At 39.0% G+C, this 12,763-nt stretch overlaps 1 protein-coding gene across 2 annotated transcripts in view; it reads left to right on the forward strand.

Annotated features, from left to right (window-relative positions):
* The window catches only part of pcdh11 (protocadherin 11), a 125,958-nt gene that overhangs the window by 72,228 nt on the left and 40,967 nt on the right, over window positions 1-12,763 (forward strand). For both annotated transcript variants that reach the window (XM_056382675.1, XM_056382676.1), the window contains 2 exons: window positions 1,928-1,963; window positions 7,306-7,504. In XM_056382675.1, the coding sequence (XP_056238650.1) occupies window positions 1,928-1,963; window positions 7,306-7,504 (235 nt within the window). The remainder of the gene's footprint in view (window positions 1-1,927; window positions 1,964-7,305; window positions 7,505-12,763) is intronic.

The following is a 12,763-nucleotide window of genomic DNA, read 5'->3' on the forward strand; positions in this document are numbered from 1 at the left end:
GATGTTGAATAAAACATTACTGGGAGAAGAAACAACTGCCTCAAGTAAAATCCTGCTTTAAATGACCAGTGAGTGGATGCAAATGAGCAGCGCCTCAAACAGACCTGACAAATGTTGGTGCGCTCAAAAATGCAAAAAAAGGGGGGGAAATACAGATATGGTGTTAGTGCTATAGCAGCACATGCCATAATGTCAGTTTAGTGTGGTGATAGCTTATGTTGAGTTTATAAGATCTATTTATAAATAAGCTATATATGTCTCCACTGGCAGAACAGTCATGGGTTTGGTTGTGCTTATATGCAGTTTTTGCATATCTAACTTGTTTCTTGTTTTTAAATGGGAATAATCTACACAGCATTAATTTTGTAAATCAGTCCCTCATGCATTCCACTTGTCATAATTACTTTGAATGTTTTCAGTTCTTATGGAATTGTTACTAGGCTTTTGACAACATCATTCTTAGATTTATTGTTTATTTTATGAGTGGACTACCAGCTGTATGCCGGGGCCATATACTGCAGCGGGACAGTTCAGTTTTTGTGCCATAAATCAAGCAGGCACAGAACAAGACTTTCATTCATTAGAAATCATGTTCCTGGGTACCTGGTGAATGGAAGCCCTACATTTACTCTTTATTAGGTCTGTTTGGGTCTCCACCTACTTCTGAGTGAAATATGTGGCTCTCTACTGAATGCTCCACAGGGTTAACCAACTGTCTGCCATTTGGTGCCAGAAAAAAAAAAAAAATTTAAAAATTACATCCAGTACCTAAATGTTTTTTTTCAGCACAACACTGAAAAATCGATGTTGGCATCGAGCAGCGCGGTGCCATAATGGCCATAACTGCTAAAAATGATATATTTTTGAAAAATTGAAGCTTCAAACAGCTGAAGACGAGCCAAACAGTCGGTGACATGTTGATTTTCTTCTTAGAAAACTTTGCCGGCGTAGTCAGAAATATACAGTATGCATAATTTGTGCGCTGAGATACTTCATGACAATGAGATGATTTAATGGTTACCCACACAAAGGTCTTAAATATGCCTGTCTCCACACAAACATTGCTTATTATAAATAATATACAAAACAGTTGCTCTCCTGTGCAGTTATTTGTCAGAAGTTTAGAGACGTTTCTTTTAAATCCAGTTGAGTTGTCCACCATGAAGCTCCACTTTGTGTTTGATGAATAGCGCTGGGCGTACTGCTCTATCGCTCAGTCAGTAGCTGCGTCCCTTGGTGAACAATTATGGCGGGATAATCTGTTGACATGAACTTGTTTCCTGTTCATTGTTTTACCGTTCCACCTCAGCAGTCCTCTCTGCTTTTCCCCTGTCTAAGTGGCTCCTCGTTGCCAGATTCCTTCTATTTTCTTTGCAAATCAAGTCATGTACTCAGATTATTATACACAGTACAAAGAAAACAAAATTAGTGATTAAAAATTAAATACTCTTATCTCTCTGTGAGTTATCTCAGTCCCCAGAGAGAGGATGCTATTTTGCAGGCTTGCGGGTGTCTTTTGTTCCCAATTTAGAAGCTTGTCGCTGTTTATTGTTAATTTTTGATGCTTCATTTGATATTCTGTTCACTTTCCTCCCTGACATGCAGAGAAAACATCTTTATCAAAGTGTCAGTTGTATGGCTCGTGTTGTCAGGATGTCAGGTTTGCCCTATTCTTTACATTTCTGAGGAGAGGGTGTGTACTCTGCAGCCGGGTTTGTTGGTGTGCCAACCGAGCATGGAAATGTGCTGTACAAACTCCGTGTCTGAGTAAAAAATCAATATGTATCCAGAATCTCTATTTCAACTTAAAAAAAAAAAGACATTAAAACTCTGAAAACCTATGAGGTTGTCAATTGTGAACTCTGACGGGCTTTAAGAAGTTAGAGTCAGACAGCGATGTGAAATGACTGTTCTTCTGTCCTTGCAGGAGGCCTGTCAACTTGGCAAGATAACTTCTGTGAATGTAAGTCTCACTCTGTTCTCTACTCTTTCCTGCAAGTGCATGAGCATCATTACAGCATGATACTGTACAGGGGCTTGGTGGGTTACTACAGTATATTTCACATACATCACACCAACAATAAATCTGCATGTCACCACTATAATCTTTGTTGCTAGAAATATACATATTGTTGCTACTATTTGAAAACCACCTACTGATGTAAATGTTTTATAACTTCCAGTGAAAAGGTTCCGTGGGTTAAATATTAAGTAAATTCTGCCACCATCAGGATTCTAAAAATTTTTTTTTTTTGAATCCTTGTAAAATCATTTTGGGGATGGAAGGTTTTAATCCAACGGCAATGATTGATCTATTTATCTTGTCCATGACCTGACCGGTGTTCTATTTTTTTTTACTTTACTATTCTTTTATGTGTCTGTAAAATTGCGTTGTTATTCTCGTATGAATATGACTAAAAAATCATGGGTAAATGTTTTAAGACACCAGGGATTTGTTTTCTTCAAACAGTGTCTTAACTTAAGAGAGTTCTCAAACTGCGTATTTCTCCATGATCACACAGAGAAGACATCGAAAGCTTTTTCTCATCATTTAAAATGTTTTATTTTATGCTTTAGAAAAGGTACATGTACTGAAAAGTTTTGCTCAGAGTGAAATGAAAGCATCTTTACTTTTGAATTGTCTTTATTGTTGCATATTTAACTGAAACATTCAAAAGAGATCAAGGGCATTTCACTCCTCTTAAGACACCATTAACATTAAATCCAATTCTGTCTTGTTTCGTCTGAATATGCCTGTGTGCAGACGTACACACAGGTCAGCTGTCTTTGGTCCATGGGAGCAGGACTGTCATAGTCACTCTAACACTTTGCACAACAGTTTCAGTTTCAGCAGACGATACTGCTCCTGTAAAACACTGCCCAACATGGCCTGTGTGTGTAGTTCTAAGTTTTGGGAGAGCAGTCTTTCCACAGTCCACAATTGTTGGCTATTTTTGTTGTTTGGTATAGATTTACCATCCAACTGCTATATATCTGTCACTTTATGTTTGCTATGATTTATATCTAAGTCATTATATTGGTAACATTTTACAATTATTAAAGTTTTTCGTAAGATCCCGATTAGCCAGGACCAGAGAGTGTTCCTAATACCGTCATAGTTCATGTTGCATAGAGAAGATCATCATAGCTGATGACTCAATAACAGATAAATTATCATTTGATTTGTCAAAAATCACCCAGTAATCTCTCAACCCACTTGCTAGAATCACCTCCCCCTTGCTTATTCACGCTAACTCACCATCTCACACCCTGTGGCATATTCACCTCACATTCTGCTGTAGAACAATAAAAAAAACAAGGGTTTTGTGGATGTTGCACAGTCTTGACACCAAACAGAATAGCGACAACTGGGGCAGTGTTTTTTGATTGGTTTTTTTTTTGTTTTTGTGGATTGTGCCATTGCTGTTTTTTTTTTTTGTTCTTGTTTTTTTGTTGTTTTTTTTCTCCATATAAGACATGTGAGACATGACAAATCAGCATCTCCTCTGAACAGATTTATGCAGGTCTAGGTGTGCCCGCGAGCTGATCCTTATCTGAAATGGCAGAGCCAATCTCCCCTGATTCACTCCTAAGTGGTCCCTGTTTATCACTCAAAGTGGGGTGGTTGTCAGCCAAGTCCTTCTCCACGCAGCACAGTCTTCTTTGCTATTTCTAGAGGGTGGTAGACGGGGGGGAAAAAAAGTATGTATGATAATAAAAACTCAAAGAGCCGAGGTCTAGCAAAGGACAAGGTGTCAGCCACTTGGCCTCCCCTCTTCTATATCTAAATATAACGGACTTCTAATCCGGTAACCCGTGAATCCAGCCCCATCTGCCTATTGTTTGGGTGGTTACCAGAGGGAGGGTTTTGGATCGGCTGGCCTGTTATATGGTAGAACTTGGCATGCATCGCTCCTGTTCATTTTATCTCTGTGTACATACTTCTCAAGGCAGTGTTTTATCTGGCTGAACGGGCTTTGTTTGGTCTTGATATCTCTTACCGCAGCTTGTCTTTGCTTTATGGATTTCTGGCAGCTTCTTTAAATAAGTGATAATGCTTAGCAAAACACTCACCTTGACTCCTCTGCGAATGTTTGTTTTTGTTTGTCACGTTTGTCTTTCAACATTAATGTTTCATTCACGTTAGTCATTATCACTGGGAGCAAAACTTTTATTTATTGAAGACTCATTAATGGTATTTAATTGTAATTAATATTGTAGCTAAACCACTTAGCATTGAGATTTATCATGAAATCAGATTAGGCCTTTCTTAACATCTGGCACCAACTTGAATGGGCTTGAATAAACAGAACCCTAAAAAGTAAGACACTCCCTTATGCAACATGATTATGTCCTAATTGTCGCGGACAGCTGTTTGTTCTAATAGATTCTGGATGCCATTGTTGGAGCAAGTTTCCAATAATTAGAATCATGTGGAGAGGAAGCATGCTTTCTGTAGAGCTGCCAACCTTCCGTAAGTGGGCTCTTTTCTTTGCTGGAACCTGGACTTTACTTTTCGCGCACATCCTCCAGTAATTTGAGAAACAGCTGCCAACACTGTTTGAGAACAAGTAGATATTTAGACTACTTGAAAGCGTGGGAAAACATGGCACACAGAACTATATGATTTTGCCAACAAGGTATTCATCTCTTCTCTGTCTTAGAAAAAGAATAAAATCGTGAGCGGAGTGGGGGGAAAGCGTTTCTCTCTGTACAGGACTTTACAAATACACCTCATCATTTGGCAGCGGAACCTCACGCCACATGCAGTCAAAGCCAGATTCATTTTAATCCTGCTTCATATATACATATATATATATTTTTTTTTTTTTGGTTCAGAAATTAGTGCAACGCATGTGAACAGATCCTATTTTTCTTTCTTATTGTTGTCGGTAGAAAAGAAACAACGACAAAGAGCTTCAGTTTCTGAGTTAAATAACAGAAGAGTTGAAGGTTGTGTGTGTTTTTCTGTTTGTTTTTTTATCTGCCCTTTTTCCTCCCTTTTTATGCGTATCTCTCATCCGACTTTTACTAACTGGCATACACACACATGCACACACACACACACACACACACACACACACTCACCACACACTGATTTGTGGCCCCGGGATCTAGATGAATCAAGTAAATAGAATATTTAGCTAGCTGTTTCAACATCACAGCATTGAAAACCACTCAGTTGTGCTTTCAGGGTGCTAATTGTGTGGATTTAGGTTAGTCAACCCTCTCTGATAGTTTTCAAATGAAGCTTTTTGTGCACTTGGTTTTTGGCAGTTTGTCCTTCATTAGTGCCAGACTTTATTTCACTCTCCCTCGCTCCTCGATTTTCCTGGCATTATTTAATCTTATCAAAGAACAATAATTGCTTTATCTACGCACTATAGTAGCTAAGGAAAAATATGTTTGCACAGAGACATCACCTCCTCCTGAGCTTGAAGGAACATGTGTTAATGATGTTCTTAATTCAGGACTTGCATATTGCTTTTGTTGCTATAGCGATGAAGAAAATCAAGACAGTCATTTGGGCTTCAGTTGAAAAAAAAAAAAAAAAAATCCTCTCATCAGTTTGAATAATGGGACGAATAAAATTCACAGCAATAACCGAAGCTGAGGGCGTAATTATATTTTATGTGTTTTATGCCGCTATACAGTGTGATGCAGTATGATGTTACACAGGGAATCATGTAGTATATCACTGCGACAATGCTCGGTTTTTACCAGTTTTACCTCAAAGCCATGTCAGATCTCCTCATTCCTTATTTTTCTTAGTGTTAAACTCTGACGAAAAGATATTAAATAAAGTAAAATGAAATCAGTGGTGTCTACAGGTTACCCAGCGAGCTTCACAATAGGAGTGATTGTAACTGTGTGGTTTGTTTTCTGGAGGAATTGCTAACATGTTAGCAGACAACAGCGTATGCGGGGTGTGTTTTCTTTTTAGCTCCAAAGAAAGGTCGCAACGTGAACTTCTGTAAACCTCGAGAGAAATCAAAGAGACCTGCACATCTCAGAAGAAAATGCCCACACGCCTGTGATCCCCAAGACTTTACAAATCAAAGTCTCAGCCTCCACACCCGTATCCACCTCCTTTTGTGTCTGAGATGGGTGAGAGGGAAAACTAGGACATAGTTCAACGTGGTAATACGCATCCCACCTATTATCAGGACGGGAAGTCTCAATTATAAATCTTAAAGTCAGTTTATTATCTGAAAAGTAATTCACCGGACTCAACAGACCAGAAATCATTTTTGGGTTACGAGGTCACTGTTTCAATTAGTCCCCTTGGTGACAAGATGCAGTTTTGGCATATGTTCCTATTAAAAGCAGGTAAAGATGATGGATGCAGTGCTGGGCGTGAAACAAAAACACTTGATACAATTAAGCAAGGATTTCCCTTGTAAATGCCGTCCTACAGTACTCATTCACCCATAAACAAAGCGTTGTTGTCATCGCTCATGATGATATTAATAATCTTTGTTTGTCAGTGTTTGTGTGCCAAGACTCTCTCCAGGAGCAAGGAGGATAACAGAAAGGATAGGTTCTTTAATACCAAAGTGCACGCATCCCTGGAACGACAGAGGTTTTAAGGACATGGTTTAAATGTTTCTGAAATGTGTCTGAGGTCAAGGGGAAACTTTGTGTTGATTATTACATCCGTTTAGTGACTCACTCAGGCTTTACCAGCTCAGTTCAGTCAAATACAAAAGAATGAAAAAAAAATATTTATATATATTTTTCTCATGAAGTTGTTGTGTTATAGCCTCAAAGGCACACACATAGTTTTGGTTTTAGGTTGTGGCAGAGAGAGTCTTATCTGAGATTTCTGTCCTCACCTCTATACAATGGTGAATGGAATTTCAATTGTGGTGCATTTCAAAAGCATTGAAATATTACATTTTTGAAAAATCAACAACAAACTGACTCTTCAGAAGGGATGTCCTTGTTCCTGTGGACAGACCTGACTGTAAACAGTTTTCATTGGAACTATTTTCTACTGTAAAAAATATAAAGACTGTTCTCATTGTGTTCTATGGATTTTTCAGAGGAACTAGAGACTGTTTACAGAAAAAAAAGAAGCATTTCTTTTGATTTCTTTCAATGTTTTTTTTTTTTTTTCTCAATGCTGTGAGCACAACAGATAAATTGAATAGTGTATTCACTATCCATGCACACAGCACTACTTGCAGTTTCTTGTTTGTGATCATTTATTTATTTGTTTATTTATTTTCACTTTCTCTGTTACTTTAAACTGCATGGAAGAGTTTTCTAATAAAACATTTCTTCTTTGTCCATGTGCTCCAGACCCAGCGCCGTGTGACATTCCATCTTCCAGACGGTTCCCAGGAGAGTTGCAGTGATAGCGGGCTGGGAGACCCGGAGCCTAGCAGCACGGCCAGCACCACCCAGCCTCTTCCCCTCAGCTTCCCCCAGGAGGAGTACTACGAGCAAACATCACCCAACAGCCGCACCGAGGGAGACGGAAACTCAGACCCGGAATCCAGTGAGTATACTGAGTTTTGTGTGTATTTTCAGGCAGCAGGCAAATCTGTTGTGTCTCATTTTTATTGTTTTTTTTGTGATTTTTGACGCTGAGTGTCTGCAAGCGCAATTTACAGGAGGCCATCTGTGTTTTTAGACAGTAAAATTATTTACTGAGATTACAGCTGTGATTTTCATAGTAACAACACAGCCTTGCAGATGCTTAACAAGCAACCATTTTCTGTCGGATGACTAGTAATAAGTTGGTTACACATTAACGATTTTGTCAGGACGATAATTTTGTTGCAGGAGAACGAGCATTGAGTCACTGAGAGGGAGAGGAAGAGTTGATCCATGTGCTGTATTATTCAGCTTTTCCTTTTAAGATGAAATCTCAGTCATATTACAGATGCAAATAAATTGGATGTTATCAAAATTGAAAGTAAGTCTGTTGTTATGGGAGTGCAGAATGACATTAAGGTTGTAACTTGTATTATTGACAATTAATTTTGTAAGCCTGAATATTGTAAATGTTGTCCAGGGTTAAGCTGTACAATGTGAGGGGAATTCTACCTCTGAAGTCGGAAACTCTGTTCCTGAATTTATTCAAATGATTCACAAGACAGCTGTCACTGCATGGCTTACTGCCCAATGATGTTCTCCATAAAAAACTCCATTGAACGCAAGGATGCACAACTCCTTCCTCATACATATACAACAGATTTTTTAAAAATCATTGCTCAAATAACTGGCTGAGGGGAAAAAGAAGAGTGCTTAGGACATACCACAGAGGACTCTGGGTTTTTTTTTTTCTACCAGTGCTAGATGAGATCCAAAGAGAGCATGCCAGTGATGCTGCTGAAGTGATTTTGCTCCACCTTAACACGAACAAGGCTATTCTGAGTTCCCCATCAATGTGTCCTTGTCACATACCAACCTCCCCCCTCACTTCAAGCTGTATATTCTAGTCCTGATGAATCAGATTGTATTATCTGGAGGTAACCCTGCCTCGTGTATTGCAGAGGGGCACCAGGCTCAGATTGGAGCAGACCTTCACTGCTCGTGTGGCCCGTGTGTCATTGCCAGGAATGGTTGAGCCATTGCATGGAGTTACCTGTCAAAAAAACTATCTTTTTTTTCTTCTATACAGCAGAAAAGAAAACCTACAGGACAGGCAGAAATAGATTGCTTTGCATACACCTACATGCAGTATAGCCATTGTGTCATAGCTGTAAGTGAGACAACAGTCTCATCCTTGGTGCATCTGCCTCCCCAGCAGCTGCACTGACAGGTCCGGGGCTGGGGTGTCAGTGTGAGTGTGATTGTGAATACATTTGTTAGACATTAGACAAGATGGCTGACATCCTGGCGATGAGGACTTGTTCATTTACATGCGAGGGTCCGTCCCATTTGTGATTTTTCTGTTTTTGATGAGAGGATGTTGCAAGCTCGAACAAGAAATCCGTTTCTTTTACAAGATAGTCCTTTTTACGCATCCAGCTGACCTCCATATTCCCTCACAACAGTACACACACCTGTATACACGCAGGCCTGTGTATGAACACACACACACACACACACACACATACATGCACACACACACACATCTAATGATCAAACCTCTAGCTCCCCAGCTGTTCTCTTTAATATACTCACCATGGTGACAGCAGTGATTCACATATGTGATTCATTCATACACAGAGGCAATTGCTCATCGTCTCATTAATATTCAGTGACATAAACATCACATACTTCATAAACTTACTCAAATACTGCACTTACCCACTTTCCCTCTGGGGTAATATTTGTTGAAGTGCATTAGTTTTAGAGGACCATGCTAATGTAGTAAATGCATGTGTACTTATATAAATTGCTGCATTAAAAATCACAGCAGAGAGTGAGTGATAACGGAATAAGTGAGAGTGTAATATTGGAGTAGTTAGATATTATGAAAGTCACTAGTTATTTGACCAAAACCCCTCTGTAATGCTCTGTAACCTTATCAGGCCAAATGGTATTAAAGTCAATGTAATTTTCACTGATGTTAATGTAAAAACCGGTTAAAGCAGACGGGACCTGATCATGTTCAATGGCTGTGTAAACACCATATGACAAGTCATTTCATAAATTGTATGTGCTCATATATAAGTCATTATGAAATTTATGTAGGACTGTGCAGTGTTCAGGTATTTATATTTTACCTTTCCAGGCAGGAAATTCACATTTTATACTTGTATAATTTCAATAAATACATCTTTAAAAGAGCATACATTCTCACCTAAGTCACAAGAGTCCTTTCATTTGCTTTTAGATCCCGCTGATTTAACACACACGCGCTTGCACGCACACACACACACACACACACACACACACATACACACACACACACACACATATAAACTCGCACATCATTTGAAGACAGAGTGAAAGTGGTCTGACTCATCTGGCTCCATTTTCTCCTTCCAGAAGTTAAGTCAGATAAACTCTGACTCTGTGCTACTCAGTTGAAAAAGAGATGGATGGATCCTGTACATGGCGACTGTCTCAGAGATGAGTGCGCTGGTGACAGAGGGGGGCCTAAGATGGATTAGATATGGTTTTATCAATGAGCACCAGGCTGGCATGGCGGTGGCAATCTCTTATCATGTCGTCTCAATTTGTAAAGCAAAAAGAACAAGGGGAAGTGGAAAGAGGGGAGAGGAGATGGAATGACTCCAAGTGAAGAAGGAGAAATAGAGCCGAGAGACGGAAGCAACGAGACCAAAGCAACGGTAAAAGAAAAAAGAAAAAAAAGAGAGAGAATTTCAAGAGTCAGAAGCGGAATTGTTTCGTAAATGTGCTTCAGCTTGGGCCTGAATGTCAACTTCCACTGAATAATTGTCTGTGCCAAAGGCAAGCCATGTGGCCTTCTTATGACAATGAATTTCTCAACTCCTCTTTAAACCTGCATCTTTATTAGACCACCCACTCTTGAAATAAAGTTCATATGACATTTTATGTTTCTATTATTTATGAGTTAGGCGGCTGTTCATTTTATGGGCTCTTGCTTCCCCCTCCAGGCTTACTTCACCACCCCACCATCAGTCTTATGCTGTCGCCTCTTTTGTCACACATTGTTCCAAAGGTTTTGATATTTCCTCCTTTGTCTCGACAAATAGATAAAAGCGGCAAATTAATATCATTAGCATGTGTGTTTTTAGGGCCAACCCCCCGTACATCTGACTGCTGGCTGGTACAGAACTACACATCCAGAACAATTAGGCATGATGAATCGTACCTGTCCCTTTTGGCCAAATTGCAACACTTCATCAAAACATCAAAAACAGGAACACATAATGATATGCGATGCATCTCTTCCCTTGAATAAGACGGATGCACAGTGCTGTTTCAGTCTCTCGTATTGAGACGCGGTGCTGCTGCATCCTCAGTGACTGACTTTTCATGGCATCACTAAGAGCACTGTTGTTTTACATTTGATACTAGAAGAATCCAGTTGATGAAAATGTCATTCTTGACCCATATTGGCTCAGACATTGTGTCCTGTGGATGTTGTTGTCATTTTTTTTTTTTTTTTTTTTTTTTAAATGGTAATGACCACCGACCTTCTTCTGAGAGATGTTACAGCACTTGTGATCATTCCGGCTTTGTTGACATTGAATAATTCAATCCCGTATTTTTTTTTATTTTCATGCATTTATTAATTTTCGGACCGCCCATGCTGTAAAGTTGATGTTGGCTTAATGATGTCCTGAAAGGTTTTTGTTGAAGGATGGGACTCATCATGTCACAAACAGGGAACAGTGCTAAGCCCTCAGACAAAGTGCAGCAAAGTGGGAGCAAATCCCTGCGTCTAAATCCTTCACATTTTTCAAACAATACACAAATTTGTTCTCTGGACGATTTGTAATATTCTTATTTCTTTCTCCTGTTGTTGGAGTTGAGGGATTTAGGAGCTTGTGCTTTTGCCCACTTACAAGCCGCTCAGCAACGGCAGTTTTGAAGCAGTGCATTAGTCTCTGGAAAGAAACATGAAAACGCTGTATACTGTAGTGCCGTATCTTAATCTGTGGCATATGGCTTTCAAATGACCAGCTTACACCTTGTCTGTCTAAGATCTAAATCTGCTATTAAAATAAGCCAATCCCTTTTAAACACTGCAACTATAATAAGATTATAGTTTTAAATATGCTGCACAGTGTATTATAAAAGCGGAGACTTTTTTACTAAAGGGAATTGCTTCATCAAATAACAGATTTCAATCAATGATTTTGTTTGATATTTAAATTATTTTTCACTTCATGCAATTGTATGTCTCAAGCTTTTAAAACAGATTACATAATTCCTGATTCAAGGAGACAAATAATCTGATTAAAGGCTTGCGGAGTTCTTACTTTGTGGGGGTTACGTTCTCAACTCTTTGATTTCTGTAGGTCCAAAAATTTTCATAATAACTCTCAGACTGAGTTTCCAGTTGACTGATTTACAGCTGCCCTTTTCTGTGTCTTTGGAAAAGGCCACTTGACTTGATCTAGTGTGCCAAACACGTTGGTACCACTTGAATTTTTAATACTTCTCAAACCTCTGACTCTATCCAAGTATGTCTGGCTCGCCAATGGCAAGCTTGCACTAAGATTGGAATTCAACTGTCTAGACACAATCTGCCGTTGAATAAAGGGATTTCATTAGGAAGTGAAAAAAACAACAAAAAAAAAACAGTTAGATGGTTGTGATTGAAACGCTACGACTTCAGTACAAAACTGTAAGACTACATTTTGTCATTCATACCAAGACTTTAACACATTATTATGTGACAGCAACAACGCCATAGTGTTCAGTACAGTTAGCCGCATTAATTATTCATATGAGTCCAATCTCAGTTTCACTTTGAGGGTTCTCATATGCAATTAGAAGTAATGAATGTGCTTCTTAATTACATTCATTTGTGCAAATTTCCATTCCCCATTGAATATTTCTGTGGAAACATTGTGACACTGACCAATGGCATATCATTTGCAATGTGACTAAATCCATTCAGCATAGAACAATTAGCTGTAATTAGTGTTACAATGTCATCAGCGACCAGGGGGAAAGACTAAGCTGACATGCAACGGAGAAGAAGACCCTTGTTCGGAGAGTTAAAAAGTCCATCATTGTAGTAAGATCCAGATAATTGGCTGACCACAGGTTAGAAAGATGATGAACTGCTGTAAGACTGTTGGGCTTGATTCTTTTTTTTCTTTTTTTTCAACTTTTTATTCATGTAAAGTTGGCTGAGCAGGCA

Source organism: Seriola aureovittata, chromosome 8, assembly GCF_021018895.1.
Source record: "Seriola aureovittata isolate HTS-2021-v1 ecotype China chromosome 8, ASM2101889v1, whole genome shotgun sequence".
In the NCBI taxonomy this organism is placed as follows: Eukaryota; Metazoa; Chordata; class Actinopteri; order Carangiformes; family Carangidae; genus Seriola; species Seriola aureovittata.